At 36.8% G+C, this 21,597-nt stretch overlaps 1 protein-coding gene and 1 pseudogene across 2 annotated transcripts; one reads left to right on the plus strand and one right to left on the minus strand.

The window, feature by feature from the left end:
• Positions 1-791: 791 nt before the first annotated feature.
• Positions 792-10,389, minus strand: LOC141818833 (putative flavin-containing monooxygenase 1; annotated as a pseudogene).
• On the plus strand, positions 5,450-18,664 carry LOC141818834 (oligouridylate-binding protein 1B-like). Of its 2 annotated transcripts, none has more exons than XM_074706260.1 (12): positions 5,450-5,786; positions 6,505-6,566; positions 7,033-7,135; positions 14,460-14,536; positions 14,617-14,678; positions 14,779-14,866; positions 15,013-15,088; positions 15,167-15,197; positions 15,373-15,492; positions 17,550-17,635; positions 17,812-17,985; positions 18,161-18,664. In XM_074706260.1, exons 1-12 carry the CDS (start codon positions 5,664-5,666, stop codon positions 18,452-18,454), a joined length of 1,296 nt encoding a protein of 431 aa, XP_074562361.1. In that variant the 5' UTR covers positions 5,450-5,663; the 3' UTR covers positions 18,455-18,664. The 2 variants fall into 2 exon arrangements, with proteins under 2 accessions (XP_074562361.1, XP_074562362.1); XM_074706261.1 differs by having other exon boundaries at positions 17,553-17,635.
• Positions 18,665-21,597: the final 2,933 nt, after the last annotated feature.

Below are 21,597 nucleotides of genomic sequence, written 5' to 3' on the forward strand. Positions count from 1 at the left end.
TTGACAATTGTATCAATCATATCGATTAATACTCAAATTTTAGGCTCTCTAAGATTAAAATTTTCTTATGTCAAAAGACCTCATATATTTTAGGACTTCTTCTCTATCTAATATAAGTTGATCTTGACTTATAAGGAGTTCCTCCATACCTCGAGACTTATTCTTTAAGACTTTTCTTTCCCAGAGATTCCTTATCTCTAAACTTCACCCATTACCTAATATCCTTATCTTGGCTTATCAGGATGCCTATTAGGATTTCAATCACTATTAAATATTTAATCATCGATAATCTACTTAGACTTCTCGTGAATTGACTGACATCTAATCCTCCATGACTGTTTAGGATTTTCATCATATATCTAAAATATATTCCTTCATCACCTGTTATGACTTTCCTTATCAATATTAGTATCCGATCCTCCATGATCTACCTGACTATCAACCAAGTGTATAATCAACTTTAATACCTTTGAACTTCTTCACTATCAAGTATCTAGTAGTCTCCAATTTGTCAAAATTCATCTAAGCTAGAGGCAAACTCTACCCTAACTTACCTCTTGCCTATAAAGTTGTACCTCAACCCTAATTTAACCACCCAAAACTTACCCTTTGATTACAAATTGAATTGAATTCAACTAAAGTAAGTCCATGCTAAATTAGCCCAACTCAAGAGCAACTATAGAGTTGAATATACACACACCTTGTAGCTTAGTTGATTGTCAAATTTAACACTTTTATAATCCATTAAAGTTTATCATAACAATGCATAGAACTTAGCTTAAAATGGAGCCGTGACCATATTTATTGATTGCAATAAAAAAGAAAAATAAATAAATAGATATACCCTTCAACTCTTTAAATCACGAATACTAGTAATTTCATAATTAGTATAGTAAAACTAGTAACTTGGTTCAGATGTTATTCATCTTCTTCAGCTCCCTGGCGGCCGTTTTCTATGTAGTCCTGGTTACCGTAGGCGGCGAAGGCCTCGGCGAACCAATTTGTCTTCCTCCACGAGCGCCAGCCCATGTCTTGGCACATCCCGTCGCTGTGCGCGATGCTGAAGGTGGAGATGCAGTGCCGGCGGTAGAACCGCGTGGTCCTCTTCATCACATCCACCTCCTCCCGCGTCCGCCGGAACATCTCCTCCACCGTCGGCAACTCGAACTCCCCCCTCACGAGGCTCCCCAGCCACTTGCACCGCAGCTCCGACGTGTGCAGGTTCGACACGCTTTCTATGTAACCCACGAATGCCATGTGCGGGATCAGCGGATGAATCGTTCCCCTGTTTCCAGACAAAATTATAAGAGTTCAAAATTCTTCTATGTTTTTTCTCTTTACTAACGATCAAACGATACCTATAGAGCGGCATGACGCCGGAGGAATCGACGACCAATCCACGGTAAGGCTCAGGGAGCACAGAGGTGAGCTTCTTCTTGCCGTCGTAACCGGTGGCGAGCAGCACGACATCCGCCTCCAACATGATGTTGCCATCTAACATGACGCCGCCTTCCCAGAAACACAACTGGTTTGCCCTCTTGAACTGGATCAGTCCTTGGTCCGCCGCCGCGAAGAAGTTCTCCGGCAAAATCGCCATCTGGCACGAGGCATAATCCTCCACGAAAGGGTGGTCCGGTCTCAGCCCGTACTTATCGAGGGGAAGCTTCCACGCCAGATAAGACTCGATGAACTTGGAGACTCCCTTCCTCTGTCACAATTTACATAAATAATTCAGTTTTAAGACTAATTCAACGTAACCCAAACAGTAATTACTCAATTACCAGGGGGGATAACAGGCGGCAGGCAAGTGTTTCTAAGAGTCCTCGATTGGGCCTTTCGTGGAGCAATTGAGAGACCCTCGTCGAGAAGAAGAGGAAGAAGGGTAAGCCCCAAATGGAGTAGGACGGTACTGTCCAGTGCAGGGTCCTTATCACCATCGTGCATGGCTGACCGTCCGCTCCTGTAAACAAAAGCACAAGACACACATATATACATCAAATCCGTCTTTGACCTGTTTTTAGTTTCCAGAATTCAAGAAAGAAAGGCGAAATGGTTAATTGGTTTAATTAATAGGTTAAGTATATGCAATTTAGAGGGTCCATCTACGCCATTGAATGAAAAGTCAAGCAGTCAATAGTCAATTCTTTATCTGTTGACTTGGGGCTGGAATCGGAGTCAATTGCGACTTCAAGTTAGGTAGGTTTTTTTGTTTTTCTGTCCTGTCTCGTCAGTACTTGACGCAGTGAAAATGTATGTGCGCTTGCTTGACCCGTCGAACATTCTGTTTGCTATTTTAACTATCAAATCGTCGTCAGCTCTTCGATTCCTCGTTTGCAACATATATAAAATATCATTTATCACATATACCTTGGTTTGCTTCTGCGCACTCGACGGCGAGGTCGATGGCGGATTTCTTGTAGCCGACTACAACCACCTTCTTCCCCTTCATCAGCCGTGTGGTGGCTTCCAGGTCCAGCTTGCAGTAATCCATGGTGTGTAGGACCTGGCCTTGGAAGATCTCCGGACCTTTCCCGTGGGGAAACCTTGGCATGTTTGCCATATCGCCGTACTTCCCGATGCACATCACGACGAACTCGAACTCAAATCGCTGCAACATCGATCGAAACGGTACGGTTCAAAAATGGAGAATTCGAATCCAGAATGTGCGTGCATGTATAGATAGATAGATAGATAGATAGATATGTTGGGCATGCACCTGAACCGAGTCAGAGTCTCCGGTGACGACTCTGACCTCCCACACGGGGCGGTCGGCGATGGCCTGCCCTTTCTCCCCCCACAGCTCAGTGAAGCACTCCGCCGTGGAGGTGGAGCCTCCGCCGATGAAGCGGACCTCCACGACCTTGGCGCGTAACTTGATGAGCTTCCACAGGTCGAAGCGGTCGGCGAAGCCGTGGAGGTAGTTCAGAATCTCGGTGTGGGTGGGGAAGGTGGGGTCGTTCCGGTCTGCCCACTGATGGTCGGTGAACTCGTAGTCCGGCCTCGGCGTTTGCAGCCGGGTCGTCCGGAAGGAGCAGTGTTTCCAGACGCCTCCGATAGAATCGGTGGCCTCGAAAACCACCGGCTCCAGATCCCGGAGTTCCTTGGCGGCGGCCAGGCCACTGATACCGCCACCAATGATGGCCACCCTCGGCTTGCTGGGAACCTTCACCATTGTTAATTTTCCTCTCTTGCTAGCTAGCTAATGGCAGTATGGGATGGAGGATCGATCGCAATGCGAGGAGATGAAGATTGAGCGAGGAGCTACGTGGATATATATAGGGATCGATGGAGGAAGTCATCACATGGTGCCAAGAACAGATTGACAGTTGAATCCATCGATCGATCCCAGATTATAATTATAATTAATATTGCATCGCGATCTCGTTTGAAACTTTCAACGTAACTAGAGTACGTGTGTCGCATGCAATTAGAATTGCAACGAGAAGGAATTAAGATGGAGAAATTGGTTTGATATTTTCCATATGAACAGAGTCAACCGGTTCAAACTTTCTTTTCGGTTAAGTAAGAACCGATTCAAACTTTGAACAGTATATATGTCGTATAATATAATGTATATATTCTGATTATTAAACTAATACACAATGCGGAAGTTGACCTGAGAAATTAACATTATAATGCAGTTTTGATCCATTCGTCGTAACGTGTCGCCCATATTTATAAATCGTACGTATAGCTTCTGATGCTGTTTAATTTTTCTTATGCATGTGGACGTGTTGACTCTTTAATTTCGTCCTTGAACGGACGGAAAGACGGATGGACGGACGACGGAGGACTTGAATCCATGGAATTAAGAGAGAAGAAGGACTACTTCTTCACCCATCGACAGCAAATCCTTGTAAACATTTTAGGTGAGATTCCATGGTTTGTTTAATGGGAAATACATCCGCGGAGCGGACGGACCAAGTCTTTTTCTTGCATCAATTTAAGAAACATAAAAGAAAAAGTTCATTATATATATATATATATATATATATATATATATATATATATATATATATATATATATATATTATACATTGATTATGTATAAAAATTAAATTAAATTATTATATTTCTAAATTATGGAATTTGAATTTTCATGATAAGAGATTTTTAGAGTAATTTTCATAATCAACTATCTTAAAATAATTGTTAACTTTCCAACACTTCTTCTAAGTTGATGAATATATATCATCCATTCTCAGCTTAAATACAATTATTGGGAAGTCATGTTAATTAAATCTCTTTGTAAATACATTTATAAGTTGCTCTTTTGTATAGATATGTAGAGTCTTAGACTCAGTGTAAGAAGGTGAAAGTATATGAACCAAATGAAAATGAGATTATTTTTGGAGACCATGCAAATTCAATCTATGAATTGGATAAATTTTTTATTCATATATAGAAAATAAAATGAAAGATATTGCTGATAAGACAATCATAATCAGGAATCAAATAGAAGAAATCATAAAAAAAGGAAAAAAATTCAGCGATGATAAAAGACTAGAATTAAAGAGAGATATTTGATGGATATTCAAAAGAATAAATACTCAATTAATATGCAAATCACATTATTTTATTAAATCTTTCATTGGAAAAAATATATATGGATATCCTGCTATATTATATTTTGAGATCTTCAAGAAGATGATATTTAACTATAGTAATTCATACACACCTTGACTCGTAGTCATGAACTTTGTTTCTGCACTCATCGAGCTATCATATATATTTTATTTCCTACTCCTCTACGTAACTAGATTACCACTTAGGAACATGCAATAATCTATTATAGAACGCCTATCAATCGAAGATCCTACATAGTTTGCATTAGTATGAGTTTTAAGAATAAACTCCTTATCAGAAAGTGCCAAAATGTTGTGACTCCTCACCACCTTGTTGTTTAAGGTCACTCGTGAATAGAAAGATGATTTTTGAAAAGAGAAGTATGATTTGATAAGTATAAAAATATGATACTTGATTTATGTATTAGTAAAAGTCGAAATATACCAAAATCGAATAAAAAACTATAGGTAAAGGAAGCGAATTCACTATACCAAAATTAATAAAAAAAAGTATTAACAAACTTTTTGGCAGAATTAATAAAAAAGAGAATTCACTATAAATTTTTAAATATATATAATACGTAAACCAACAAAATTGATGTATTGATGACAAAGTGTTAATTATATATATATACCTAATTACTTTTTGCCAGAATCAACAAAATTCAGTCACAAACTTTATAACATTTAGTAATTTTTATAGGATAATTTATTCCTATACCAGCCCGCCGCCTGGGCGTTAAAGTGCTGAGAGAATGATGTTTTATAATTTGCTATTTGTTTCGAACTAAATAAAAAAAAAACTATGCATAAATTTTAAACGTCGAAAATAAAAAAAATTGGTGATCTGAGAAAATGTATTAAATTTGCAGATAGGGTACAAGGGCACCCGGTTATTTTCTCGATCGCCTCTCAGTCTCTCCCTCGATCGACTCTCGCTCCTCCTCCCTCCTTCCTCTCCCTCATTTGGTTTCTCTACTGATCGCGCACTCCCTCCTTTTTTGTTTTTCTCTTTCGCCGTAAACTTTGGTCCACCTGCTTGGACTCGGCCGATCTCGAGTCGGGGTGGTATCTTCGAACAATCCTAGGCGACGAACGATGCAGCAGCAGAGGCTTAAGCATCAGGCTCTGATGCAACAGGCCCTCCTTCTACAGCAGCAGCAGCAGCAGCAGCAGCAGCAATCTCTCTACCCCCATCCCGATCTCTTGGCCCCCCCTCAGGTTCCCATTCCATTTGATGGCTTCAAATCCTCTTCTCCGGTCGATATGAATTTTTTTTCTTCTCAAATTTCAAATTTTCTTCATTGCCATTTGAACTGTTTCTTTCGGATATGTTCGTTATTTCTGGTGGCTGTTGCTTGTTGAATATGCTTACTCTAGGAATGGCTGTTAGGGTTTTATTAAATTTGACTCTGCTAGTCCTGCTTCAGTTGAACGAATTCGATGGAGTCCTTTTTTTTTTGTGCATTTTCGTATTTCATAGATAATTTTGTTTTTGGCCTTTAGGATTTATAGATTACTGGGGAATTTTATGCTTGCTCTTTTCTGCTTTGATGGCTCCGTTGACATCTAGATTTCTCCGAAATAATCACATGCGGGCATTGAACATCATAACTTTAGCGGACCTTTATCCCGTAAGTTCTTAATCATAAGCTTTCTTTATATATTCTAAATGCTGTGCCGATGTCAAACTAGCAGAACTAGCAACAGGATGTTAACTCTTGAAAGCAATACTTGAGTTCACCAGTTTTCAGACTTGAATTCTTCTTTCATACGCTCATCTATTTTTTACCATATATTTTTTTTCGTTTTATGGAGAGTGATGCTTAGTGCAGATCCTTGACATGTCTAGGATTTAAAGTGTTAGGTTGCTTTTCACTTTGTTTTAGGGGTGCTATTTTCCCCCCTTTTTCTGTTTATTTACTTTTCTATTTTGCAGATAGAGCCAATCCTAAGTGGAAATCTTCCTCCTGGATTTGATCCAAGCACATGTCGCAGTGTGTGAGTCCTGTTAGGATTTTTTTCTTTTCTTTTTCTATATTTTTTAGTGCATATGCTACCTTTTTGTATAGTTACATACATCCTATTTTTGGTTGGGCATGAGCGAGGGTATCCTCTTTGGGTTGTTCAATATTTATTTTTTATTTTACTTTCTTTAACTTCAACTCATTATGCAATTTGTTGATCTCCATATTTCTATTGGCTTGGGCCTTCTCTGTGCATTGATCTTGATGATGTTGACTGGTTTTGTTTTTGAGTTCGTTTCTTGAAGTTGTAAATTGAACTTAATACTTACTGTTTACCATGTAAATGTATAACTATTTCAGCGAACCTTTTTTCCTACTATTTTGTTAGCTAATCTTCACAAGTGTTTATCCTAAGGATTTTGGTTGCTGAGAAATATTTTTTTGCTCTTTGTGACTGTGTCTGATCCTTGTCTTTATTTCTCATTTCTTTACTAATAAAGGTATGTGGGTAATGTTCATCTTCAAGTTACTGAAGCTCTTCTTCAAGAGGTTTTCCAAAACACTGGTCTAGTTGAAGGATGTAAGCTCATTAGAAAAGAAAAGGTTTGTTGTTCCTTCTATTTCTACATCAATCCCTTGCTGAGAATTATTTTGTCTGATTTTCTTGGAAATTTTAGCATGTGTTCATTTTTACAAGTAGCCAGGACTTTGTTTCATATTTAGACACGGCGTGTGCATATTTTTAGAGATTCAACTATCCTTATTTCACTCTAATTGGCCCAAATATACAAAATGTTCCATGATTAAGGTTTTTTTTTTAATTGTTCTTCTGTAGTTGGTTCCCTTAGGCCATGTTTTGTAGGGTGGAATAGAATGGAATGAGGATAGTTCGTATGGTTCATTCCCTTTGCATTTCTATTATGATGTTTGGATGCACAATTTGAGGTGAAATGACCCATACCAAAGTTAAGAGGTGTAGCACTTTAGTTCATCGCCACTAAATATAATATTAAATCTAAAATAGACATAAATGAAATGATTGGGCTTGAGGGACCAAGCAAGGGTTGGATGAACTGGATTAACTTGGTGGTTGGGACTTGTAGGAATTAGGTAGACCAATAGACAGGGTAGATTAGGTACATCGGGCGAATTGAATAGGCAAGGTGAAATTAACAAGTCAGATGTGCTAAACAAACCTTTTGAACTTAGCAAGTTGGGTGGATGGGACATGGCAAAAGAATCAAGCATATTGGAATATGTGAATGTGTTAGATGGAACAAATGAGCTTGGTGAATGCTTGGTGAACAAGAAGAATTAACAAACTAAGCAAATTAGATACCAAATTTGCTAGTCGTGTTGGCAAATAGGAAAAATTGAGCTTCTCAAATTGATAGATGGATTGAATTGACCAAATGGACAATGGAATCTCATTTGTGATACCATTTCACTAATGCTACTAATAAAGAAATGGAACAATCCATTTCAAGGTTTAAAACTCATATTGTATTGTTCTACTAGTCATAGTTATTTAAGGCGGGAGGTGCCCAAAAGCGCATAAGTGCTATGGGATATAAGGCGCACACCGTATTGAAGTAAGACACTCTGAGTATAAATTTTTATAATTCAAACATATATAAGAAATTTATGCCAAAATATTTTACTAACAAAACCATAATCTATAAAATATTAAATAATAATGTAAATATAAAATTCACTAGCAAATAAATACGTTATGTGCATAATTCAAATTATTATTTTTTCAAATAACTAAATCATCAAAATCTTTATCATCTTCCTCAATCATATCATTGTCATCATCACAACTAGATGTTTCAGATTGTATAGGTATAGCTAAATCTTCATTGGTTTCCTCAAGACCGATTTCTTCTTCCTCTCATAAGGCGCACACTTAAGGCCACGTGGACAATATCATACCATTGTGGAGATATATGTGGATTTCATTTGTTCTTAACAAGTGGTATCAAAGCTAGGTCTATTTGGAGCCACGTGGGGACCCTCAGGAAAAAACAAAGGAATGGTTGGGGGGGGGGGGGGGCTCGTAATAAGGGGTCCATTGGGATCGTTAGGGGGCGGGTCCGTTGGGATCCGGATCAATAAGGGGGCCGTTGGGACCGTTAGGGGGGCTCCCAATGGTCATTTGTTTGAGGGGTAGATTGTTGGGATACAATCAAAGTCTCACATTGAAAATACATAGAAAAGATCCTGGGGTTATAAAATGGAGATATCTACTGCGCCTTGCACCTAGGCGCCGTCAGGTGAGCACCTTTAATAACTATGCTGCTAATATGATTTTTGTACTTATTTAATTCAATATTTTACTTATTATAAGTTGAAGGGGCGGGGGATATTAGATGCCATTTTACTTGCTAGTCCTATTTAATTGTCGGTTGTGGGGTATTTTAAATTTTAGATACCAATTAAGTTGAACTGAACCAACCTATTCGCTTTGGGGATGTTAGATATCTTTTTTTAATCTTATTTGATTTTGGTTGCAATTTATTTTTAATTTTAAATACCAATTAAGTTGGACTATACTAATTTATTAGCTTTGAGAATCTATTGTGGCATTGTTAATTTTAGGGGACTTTATTAGGTATACACAAAGATTATGATTTTATGGCTCCAAACTAGGCTTGATTTGAACATAACAAAGAAATTAAAGCTAAACTAACTCCATACTTGGGCTAAGCTGGTGATTCAACACCCAAATCGAAGTGTTGAACCACCTAGGAACTAGAAACGATGTTGATGAAGTGAAGGGAAAAAATCACTTCACCCGGAGGTAAAAGCTCTTACGTATGAGAGAAGTTAAATTGAAAATTATATTAATTCAAAGATAATTAAAATATAGGATTCTAGAGATTATAATTATTCCTTATTTATTACCAAAATAGAAAATATTAATTACCATATGCTAAAAATTAAATCTCTAATTTATTGTAGATGTGCCAATCTTGAATATTTTTTAGTTTATATCCATTTATTGCATTTGTGCTAATCTTAAATATTTTTAAATTTTTGAAGAATTTTCAGATTCTTTCTTCTATTGCGGATGAGCAATCCGAAACTTATCTTAGAATTATTTTTAATAAAATTATTTTATTTTCTACGATATTTATTTCCTTATTTGCATTATTCTCTCCCACTGGCTTCTCTTCTTAGGTCGATGTTTCCAAGCATAAAGAACAATTGCTTTGATAAAACACATTTCTTCATTATTTTTATTCTTTAAACACCCCTTCCAATAAATCGATGCACTTTGTTTTCTCTTTTTGCACGTTGACTTCGAAATATTTCTTTTTGGTCATCCTTTATACCAAGTAAGAAAATATTTGAGTTTGTTATATGATGAGAATAATATCCATGCCTTCATTGAAATCATGTTATGCTAAGGCAATAATGACAAGGATAATCTATTAGTCTCTAAAGAGGTCAAGTCAATTAGAGATTTTTTTTTAAGATCAAATTATGAAGGGAGCAGGGGAGCCTTGGTGCAATGTTAAAGTTGCTACTGTGTGATCTGGTGGTCACAGGTTCGAGTCGCGGAAACAACCTCTTGCAATACAAGGTTGCGTACAATAGACCCTTCCCGGGACCCGTATTGGCACTCACCAAGCTGTCCTTTTATTGCATTGTGAAGGGACTTATCTAAAGTGTCATTGGAGGCCTCTTCTAGATTGTCATCATAGACTTATTTTATTGAGGTTGAGTTATTAGAAAATTGTTTTGAGCATAACTCTTTCATTTTAGCTACAAGTTCATGAGTTGTAATCGAACTAAGATCTTTGAATGATGGTTACAGAATTGACTTAAAGAAGGTTGTTTTGTTTTTACATACTTAAGAGACAATTGCTAATTAAAGTTTGGTTGGTCATATCTTTTCATCAATTGTCTTTTTATTTCATGCCAATGTATAATGGGTTCTTGTCTTTCTTGGTCTCTAATACTTTGGACGCATCGCCAAGGTTCACTCAGTGTGAATTTAGCAAATCATACATGTTCAGTAGAGGTTAAATTATGTTGGTCAAAATAATTCTTAATATCGTCTGACCAAATAAGAAATACCTCTTCTTAGGATTTGTAATTTCATCAAATGCAAGGGCATCTGTCTTAACACGTGTGGTCCACAATAATAATTAGATCTTCTTGAGGGACAATATGATTGTGATCGTGTATATATATCATTCCTAAATTTAGTACAGTATATTCTTTATAACTAGTTGACTGTTATATCTGAATGTAAATTAGTCGCGGATAGGAGTGGAGTTGATAGTTGAGGATATTAAATATTAGAGATAACTAATACTGAAATCAAACCATTAGGCTTCAACTCTAGTAACAATTCACACAACACCAAAATTGAACTGTCGAATCACTTAGGAACTAGTAATGAAATTGATGAAACAAAGAATAAAACCTCACCTAGAGGGAATAATTCACAAAGAGAAACACAAAGAAATAAATATTCTAAATAAAGAAAATATACTAATCTTAATAGGGATTATAATTATTCCCTATTTATTACCAAAATAAAAAATGTTAATTACCATATAATAAAAATTAAATCTCTAATTTATTGTAGATGTGTATCTTGAATATTTTTCAATTTATTTCCATTTATTGCAATGCACCAATATTAAATATTTTTAAATTTTTGAATATTTTTCAATTTCATTCCCTTTATCGTAGATGAACTAATATGAAATTTATCTTCGATTTATTTTTTTTTCAAAATTATTTCCTTTTTCGCTATATTTATTTCTTTACTATGTATTAATGGAATAGTCATGCTAATTTAAACAATGTTAAACTTTTCCATCAATCCCTCCACTCCCCAACTTGTGCCCATGCCACCATCACCTGCAACCATGGCACTGCCCCACTCCCACAACCTTTGAGCGTTGCTTGACATTTGCGCCTTTTCTCCCCGACTCATACCCATGCTACACCTTCTATTCTTTCTCTCATGACCATAACTCATACCCTTGCGACCCTTGCCTCTGTGTGCTTGAGGTACCATAGCCTCTTGCACACGATCATGGAGGGTTGTTCAACCCTCGTGTATGCTTTGATGCTGCCACTTGATCTTGCTTGCATACAAGAGATTGCCTAGTGGTCACCGTCCATTGCTCTCATGTCGAGCACTTATTGTCATTGCTGCATATCAACCTCTCCTCCTCCTCTTGACCTTCTCGTGACCTCACATTGAACTCTTGGAAGACTCTGCTAAGGAGTTTTGTTGTGTCACGTGGTTTGTATCTTGGTTAGTGGGCGGAATGAAATGTTTTGCTGGTGCTGACCGGTCAGAATGAAACTTTAAACCATGATTATTCTACTTCAGCACGAAACAAAACCTTAAACAATAAATCATTCTACTTATCATTTTATTCTATTCCTATTCTCATTCCATTTCTCTTACCAAACAGTCTTTATTCCTGTACTGTTGTACAGTGATAGGTAGTCACCAAACCTGTACCTATTTGGATGGGAAAGCTGGGCAGGTAGTTTTCTCCCATGATATTTTGTGTAGTTTTTTATAATGGGAACTATCACTACTTCTAAGTCAATTACATAAGTAGTGATGGCTCCCACTATGAAGAACTACACAATGGGAATTAGTGGTAATTACCAGTATAGGTTTCATATTGCCTGGATTAGTGTACTATAGTGGGAAAGCAAAAATTAGAAGTGAATGCTGCTTTGTTGATTAGTCTGAGACTTAGGTCTGTATACCAAACTGCTTGGCTAGATAGTTACCAGGCATTGCAAAATGAAATAAGTCCATGACCAAAGTAGTTGCTTCTTAGTTCAAATGATCTCTTACTATATTTTCTCTGGACTGAAATTTACTTGATTGATGTCCTTCCAGTGTAAATCCAAAATACAACACTAAAAAAACAAGGGAAGATGTGAATTTCTTTACCTTCTTATATCACAACCCTTCTCAATAGAGCTTTGATTTAGCAGCCTAAAACCCCAGGTTAGAATGCTTATGTCAGTAAGCTCCATCAACCCTATGCTCACAAAATTGCAGGAATTGTGCAAGTCCTAAGATTAAGAGTTGAACATGAAATGACCAGTGTTTCTTGGCAAGATTGATTATATGTGTTTTTTTTTACCTTGTCAGTCACAACCCTTCTCAGCTTTGATTCAGCAATGTTGCTGCCTAAAACCACAGGTTAGAATGCTTATGTCCATAACCGCTATCAACCCCTATGCCCACAGAATTGTTTCCCCTTGATGTCGGGATGAAACTTGGTTGTTCATTTTTCTGACGTTGCGGTGTAGCTCTCTCTTGGGTGCTAAGGTTGGCTCCATCCTTAGATTTTTAATTTCTCCCTAGGTTGAGTATGCTTCAACTCATTAAGTGACTTCTCCACAGAATTTTATAAGCTTATTTTGAAAGCTATTTAATCGTAAGAGTAGATTTGGAATCAACTGATTCTGCAAACCTACATGATATTTATGGAAAGAATGTCAGATCCAATTGTTAGATGATCTTTCTGGCCACTCATTTGAATGAGTATCAAACAGCTCTGTGTGAGGGCCAAAGAGCTACATCTCAACCAAGCAACTTTGTATGGACGAGATGAATGTCAGGTTTAACCTATATCCTAGTGATTGCATTTGTGGAGACTCGATTCATGCAATAACCACTAACTATGATGAGATTGTATGTGTTGTCTCCATGCTTCATGAAATATTGGCTTGCTTTTATGTCTTAGAATGTGGGTGGGGATAGGTTGTTGCTCACCATGTGATCCAATAGTTTCTTTATTTTCTTTATTCGCTTTCAAGGGTTTATCTAAGAGGTCAACCGCTGGGACACTTCCTTTGTTTCCACAATTTTCTAAATGTTCAAATTTGGCCTCTATGACTAAGACTATGTGGGCACTTCAATGATATCCAACCCTTTTATAGGATGCCACTCAAGGGTTAGGGATAAGGTTAGGTCTTTACTGCCTCATATAGGTCTGTGTTGGATGATAGTTTCATGATGAGTGGTGTAATCAGTTTCCTGAAAGAATGTGCCTTGGAGAATTTGTTCCTAATTTGGTGGGTTGTGCCCTCGAATGTAGAACCTTAGGCGATTATCAATCTTTGCAACCTTGTAATATGTCTTTTCTATCAAGATAGATGTAGATTACTTAAATCTCTTTCTGGATTTCTCGTTTAAGCATATTTATGAACCTTGAGGTTTAGTCTAGTTCTTCTTGTTGTCACATTGCATATGTACCTCAAATTTACATTGGTATTTCAGCACATTTAAAGATGACTATTTGATTTTTATCCATTTGGTGTACAATTTATCCTTGAATATGTTGTATACTTTTCTTTCAGTCTAAGTCTCATCATGAGTCAATGTGATAGGTGGTTCTCCTAATTGTTTTAACACTTTGCCTATTTTTCTTAGTGATCCACAAGTTTCATTTGGCAAGTCATGCTCATTGGTGGCTAGATATGTTATACTGATCAAAATAATTTTTCATTTAGGCTAACCACTCAAAAAATACAGCTTGATCTAATTAACAATTAGAAATAGGGGCTCAACTTTCATATGTACTGTGATGACTCCTATCACATGCCTTGGTCCATGTTTCTTCATGCCTATATGACACTCAGGGAATGATTTGAGTTCTTTCATAACCATGGTCTTATGCAATTTGCATAATGGTTAAGAAGGTTTTTACTAAACTTTTGGCTAAAATCTAAAATGGTGTTTAATTTTAACCTGCATCAGCCATCAGTACTAATCACAGCGATATGGTTTGTGGTCAGTTGTGGTCCCTCTGTTATGTATTTTATTTTTATGTATCATGGTATTTGTTGCTGATGTTTAAATCCTTGTTTCATTGGATCAAATCTCGACTCCGATATGCTCATTGTCTTTGTTTTGTCTTTGCAGTCATCATTTGGTTTTGTTGACTACTTTGATCGCCGATCTGCTGCACTGGCAATTGTAATGCTTAATGGAAGACAGCTGTATGTTTGATAACAAAACTTTGATATCTAACATATGTAATTTTCCAGTGTTTTTATAGTTACATCATTAAACTTTGCAGGTTTGGTCAATCTATCAAGGTCAATTGGGCATATGCTAGTGGGCAAAGAGAGGATACGTCTGGTTGATTATTTGTTCATTTCATTTATGAAGTTGTGTTGCAATTCAGATTAGGATGTATCAAATAATTTGTTTATTATGTTACATTTTGGCATATGTTTAGGGCACTACAATATCTTTGTTGGTGATCTTAGCCCTGAAGTCACAGATGCTACTTTATACGCATGCTTTTCTGCGTATCCAAGCTGCTCGTAAGCATTTACAATGATTTTATTTTCCGTCTGCCATATTGTCTCTATTTTGCTATCTTTTATGTTTATTAAAATTTTCCTTTATGGTTTGCTGTTTAACATTTCCTTTACATTTTTGTATAACATTGTATGCTCTTTTGTTCTAGAGATGCGAGAGTCATGTGGGACCAAAAAACTGGGCGCTCAAGGGGTTTTGGTTTTGTTTCTTTCAGGAATCAACAGGTAGGTGTATCAATTGATATATTATTTTGATAGTTATAGAATTTGCTGAATCATCCTCTTTTTTGACCAAACTGTCAGGATGCTCAGAGTGCCATCAATGATTTAACTGGTAAGTTGCTTTATGTTTACTTTTTATTATTGTTTCACTGAACTACCAATCAACTTCCTTTTGTGGGAATACTATTAATCAACTTGCTTAGGCTGCTTACTCAATGTTTTTGGGCTTATGAGTTTTATAATTTTTTGCAACTTAAAATATGAAGCTTTTATCTGACATTATGTAGGCAAGTGGCTTGGCAGTCGTCAAATTCGTTGTAACTGGGCTACCAAGGGAGCTAATTCTAGCGAGGATAAAACAAATTCTGATTCAAAGGGCATGGTGGAGTTAACAACTGGATCTGCTGGTGGGTAGCACCTTGATCAGCTGAGCAGTAGTTGAAGCTATTTTTTTTTCTTTATATGCAGTAGTTTAATTTGCGCAATAAATAAGTTGTTGATTGCTTGACTCAGATAGATCTTTGTTTTGACCGTTAATTCCATGTGATTAAATATTAGTTTGAGGGTTTTAAAATATGTATGAAAGTGGTATATGGTTGAACCATTGTATGATTCGTATGCACTATATGTCAGTGCATGCCGTCATGACCATCATCTAGCCATGTTTGTCTCAGCTATTCAACACTCATTATTTGAATCTTATCCTTTTATTGAATTTTATCCAAGAAAATTAATTAAGTCTTGTTTCTATTATAATAATTTATATTTTCTTGATTCTCTGTCTATTCCTTGGATCTTCTGTTTTAATAGACTCAATTCCTCTAAATATAGGATCTATTGATGCCTTTGAACATACACATACCATCTCATTATATTTGTTCATTTTACTGATCTATATCTACTTGCTCTTTGATGTTAGTATTTTTTATTTCAATTTTTTTACTACACACATCCATTATACCATTCACATTTTTACTATATTAACTTTTTATATGTATTGCTTGCCATCAGACCTTTGATGCACAAAAGAATTTCTTTTAGACTAAGCTACACACTATTTCAATTTCCTACTATGTATCATGCTTTGCTCCTTGGCGCTTCCTTCTTAGTAGCACCATTTCTACTTTCCCGCTACCACCTACTCATTCATTAGCTGCATCTAATAGACCACCCTTTAATTGCCCTTCCCAATGAGATTCTCTGGCTTGATCCCCTTCATGATCTCTTGCTCCTCAAGTGTCAAAGACCCAAAATGACTTGATGCTTCATGGAAGGTACTTGGCGAATGTGCTGTCATTGGAACTCTTCTTGGCTTGCTCTTTTTTTAGCAGGGTTTGGAAGGTGAGGCACGTTAGGAAGATGGTAGTGCTGGAGACTAATGTAGGTGAGGATGGTGCACAACTTGCTGGTGGAATTCATGATGACAGAGTTGCACTTAATGTAGAGGTTAGGGTTCCTCAAGAAGCTGTTGCCATAGGTCGAGATGGCAAGCTCCACAAGGATGATGCTGGTGGGGCGATTGTTGGAGAAAGTCAAGGGAAGAGAGCTTTAGAGCTTCTAGGCTGGTTCAGATTTCTTCTTAGATATGGGTTGTTGGAAAAATCCAGCAAATTGAGCCTCATTAACTCACAGAGTGTCTCCAGGACTAGGATCAACATAGAGAGTTTGTTTTGACAAGACTCATGATGCACAAGCTGAGCTCTTTAGAACCTTGTCAAAGAAGCCCTTCTACAGATAAAGGCTCGTGAAGTTCTGCAGCCTTACCCTTGCTGAAAAATTAGTTATTATACATCTCCACCTATGTTGGCCACTGTAGCCTTACTAATCTAAGCTGGAATTCATTTGGAGAACCAAATCATCTGAAACTGGGTCGCCCTTTTCCTTGTACCAATCAAGCCTTTGAATTGGTTGACAGTGAGGCTGATAATATTCATATCCACCAAGCTCCAAACCCTGACAGGTACCTCGTCTGAGAGCTAGTTATTGCCGATATTGAATGAAAGCAGAGACGAGCAATTGGTGTTTGCCAGGAATTCTGTTGATCTTGTTCTCCAAATAGCAGAGATATTTAAGTTCCCCTTCCAGCACATCTTCGGTGGGATTTGGCCAGTGAGGAAATTTGCCAACACGTTCTCCTGGGATTTGAAGGCAATGCGCCCCATTTAACCTAGTTGAATATAGACATAGTGAGGAAGCAGAAGTTGTCTAACTTTGGCAGCTCATTGCTGAGGTCATGTTGAAGAGTTGACAAGTGAGGTCTCAATCGACAGGTGATGTAGATTAATGGGTGAGTCGTTGTTTTGCACCATCAACTTCAGGCCAGCAACTCAACATTGGCTGGAAGGAAATCAAATGGATCATAGATTTGACACTGAATTCTAAAATGTTGTGATAAACTCAAAAAATTATAGATTTAATAATTAACTCATCTTGTTATTACTTGATAAAATTCTCTATTTTGTAGAAGAGGGCCTTGAGAATACGAAGGAAGATGCTCCAGAGAATAATCCTCAGTACACCACTGTCTATGTCGGTAACCTTTCCTATGAGGCAAGTGTCTCTTTGTATCTGTTTTTTGGCCTTCTTTCAATGCTGCTTCTTATAGATGTAGTTACTATGAAGCTTATTGTAAACGTTTGATCATGTCTTCAGAATATTTCATCATGCTAAGTTTAGACTTTCAGCATTGAATTCTATCCTTAATTTTTGGGTCATAACACTGGCAGGTTGGCCAACTGGATCTCCACCGCCTTTTCCATTCTCTTGGTGCTGGAGTGATTGAAGAAGTTCGTGTACAGCGTGATAAGGGATTTGGTTTTGTGAGATACAATAGCCATTCTGAGGCAACATTGGCTATCCAAACAGGAAATGGCCGAATGCTTGGTGGGAAGCCAATCAAGGTTGGGCTTTGACTAGTTTAATTGTTTTGGATTTTTGAATTGTTGAGACCACTTTGTCAGAAATCTACTCATATATCATAGTACTCTGTTGAAGGCATGCTTCTCTATACTTTGCTGCATATTTTTGGATAGTCAGGAACGACTATTCTTAGCAAATGTCTTTATTATGTTTTAGTGTTCTTGGGGTAGCAAGCCTACTCCCCCTGGGACAGCCTCCACGCCACTGCCTCCACCTGCTGCTGTTGCTGCGGCATTTCCTGGAATCTCTGCTACTGACCTCTTAGGTTATCAGCGATCATTAGCATTGGGCAAGATGGGTGCCAGCCAGCAGACAATAATGCACGCTCAAGCTCAGCATGCACTCAAGCAAGCTGCCATGGGGATGGGGATGGGTGCAGGTGCTAGTCAAGCTATTTATGATGGTGGCTACCAAAATGTGAATGCAGCTCAGCAGTTCATGTATTACTAGGCAATCAATAGACAGTCATTCCAACGATTCATCATCCAACTTTTTTATAGTTTGTGCGTATACTATCTTGTTTATAATACTTAATTTTGTGCTATGCTTTAATTTGGTTGTGCTGCGCCATCTACCTTTAAATTGTATCGTTGGACATTTATTGTAATTGCTTAGGGTTAGCTAATACCAACTTTAGTCTGTCTCCTTTTTTTTTTTTTCTCTTCATGTTCACGCATTTCCAGCAGGTTTGTTATTGATTGTTCTACTTATTCTATTTAGGGTTGCTTTCGTGACATAATCCTCCTAATTCTTTTCCTGTTCGTTCATTTGTTGATCTGTTAAATACAAAATTGTGATTTCAGGCTGCTTATGTGATGTAAGTAGGTTCATTTCAAGATACAGCAAAAATTGCGCATGGGAAACTTGTTATTACATTTAATATATTCAGAGGCCAATTCTCTTATCTTTATTGAATTTAAATTTAAGTAATAAATATGAAGAAATTGGCAATTATCAGATCAAGCACATTGACAAATAGTCAAAAGGCGTACTCAACTTGGATATTTATTAAAGAATGGCTAAAAATACTCCTTTGTGCAATGCAGTCTTAAACTAAAGTAAAAAATGTATTATTAAACTAAAATAAAATTTTATTATTTATGCTTGAATCAAATCGAACTAAAACAAAAAAAAAGGAACTTAGTCTGCCCAGGGATAATAGGTTGATTTGTAGCAAGGATTTTAAGGTTATAAAAGGAAGGCGAAGGCTTCTAAAGATGATAAAATAACGGTGATTAAATCATATTAGAAGCCTTGTATTATCATAGCACTGTTTTTCTTCTGTTTAAATATTGTAATCCTTTGTGCTTTTAAGAGATTTATTACCTTTAGTAGTTCACCCAGAAGAATTAAATTAATGACTTTTAGAGAGTAATATAATTCTCTAACAGATCATAGATTGTGAATTAGGAGCATAGGATATGCTGGACCTCGTTAAATAACGTATAAAGATTCCTTGTAATTGCGATTTATTTTATATTTTCTTTTCCTCTACTAATTATTTTGTAACTTTGCTATATATCAAGAGTAAAAGCAGTTGAGAATCACACTGGTAGGTTTATGGACACTGTTCAACCTTCTAGCTCTGTCATCCGATCCTAATAAATGGTATCAACTGCCGATTGGAACATTAAAGAGATGGCTAGAGTAGCTATGATGAAGACTTCGCACCTTGGAAGAGACAAATGGAACTTTGGCTCCGAACAGACTGTGGAATGATGCACACTGTGAAAAAGAGGTATATATGACTGTTGGATGAAGTCGGAAAGAAAATTCAAATTAAAGATTGGCTGACGCACCAATTTGAGCTCTACGAAGGGAACGTGAAGATATGAGATCAGTTCCTACTTTCAAATGTACCCTAAAGCATGCATCTTGAAGGAGATAAATGAAAAGAGTACCAATGTAATGTAAGAGATTTATATATGGAAGATGGTAGTGCACTTTCATGAGAATCCCAATTGATATAAGGGGATCACATCCCCCTAACAATTCATCAAGACAGTCAGCTCAGCTGGATGTGGTCTCCATGTTAGAAAAGCTAGCTAGCTCGGTCGAGTGCACGCATATGCTTTTTGGGAACACCCTAGGCTATTTAGGAACATCCTTCTTGCGTGTCCATATGCTCTTTAAGAATATCTTCGTCATATATGAGCTCATCTACTCTTCGAGAACATTCCTATTTAGGAACATCCTACCCGCACACCCATACACTTTGAGAATATCTACATTTGAGATCATCCTGTTGCACGCCTATATACTCTTTGGGAACATTTCCATCTAGAACATCTCCACCGACGTTCTTTGAGAATATCTCTATCTGGAAAGTGGAAACATCACCGTCACACACCCATAAGCTTTTTGGGAACATCCCCACCGCATGCCCAAACACTCTTGGGGAACATTCCAACTGGGAACATCCCTGCATTAAACCCATATGCTCACACTCATGCTCTTTAGGAACATCCTTTCGTATGTTTATATGCTCTTTAGGAACATCCTTATCTAAGAATATCTTCGTTGAACCCCTCGTTGATTGGATACATGCCCACCTCCATTCGGCCAAGTAATTGGCATTGGTCATCTTAATAGAAGTAGTGTCGTTATGGCGGCGTGGAGAATTAATAGAAGGAAGGTTATGGCGGCATGCATGGACAGTTAATGGAAAAAAGATCATGGCAACGTGGGTAGTTGAGGATTTGTAACAAAAGAAAGGGGGCCGGGGGTAAAAGGAAGGAGGAGGTAAGGGAGGCGGCACATGCACATTTACTTGCACACTCTTAGCCTTCTACATTTTCATTCTCAAATAATATTAATTTTTAGTTAAGCATAACAGAGATTTTGTTAATTAGCTATCGTCGGCGCTCTCTCACCTTTTAGTGTACAAAAAATAGACTACGGAACAACCAACTCTAGAGCAACCGATAGATCTATCAGTGAGAACCCACACAAAGAACAATAAGATGGTAAGTTGATTCTTGAAACTAACATTTTGGCACCAATGAGGCATTATTCTATAATATATTATTTTAGCCTATGAGCTAGATTATATTGCGATAATAAATTAGACATCAATATTACTCATAATCCAGTATAATATGATAGAATAAAATATATAAAATATATCAAGATCGATAGAAGAGAAGTTAGACAACAATTAATTTGTACTCCCTAGCTATGTGTCTACAAAATAGCAACTTGTATATGTATTTACAAAGAAACTTAATGAACAAGATTTCTCAAGGATTATATCTAAATTAAAATGGATGATATATATTCATCAACTTGAGAAGAAGGGTTGAAAGTTAAGATAGTTGATTATGAAAATTCCTTTGAAAATCTTTTATCATGAAAATTCAAATTAATATAATAATATAATTTAATTTTTATACATAATCAATGTACTATATATATATATATATATATATATATATATATATATATATATATATATATATATATATATATATATATATATATATTCATCAACAACTATTTATCAAGTATTAATTAAATGAACTTTTTCTTTTATGTTTCTTAAATTGATGCAAGAAAAAGACTTGGTCCGTCCGCTCCGCATGTATTTCCCGTTA

The sequence above is a fragment of the Curcuma longa genome, unplaced genomic scaffold (genome assembly GCF_044706935.1).
Source record: "Curcuma longa cultivar G26 ecotype Majalengka, Jawa Barat unplaced genomic scaffold, ITB_CL_G26_1.1 contig_26130, whole genome shotgun sequence".
NCBI lineage: Eukaryota > Viridiplantae > Streptophyta > Magnoliopsida > Zingiberales > Zingiberaceae > Curcuma > Curcuma longa.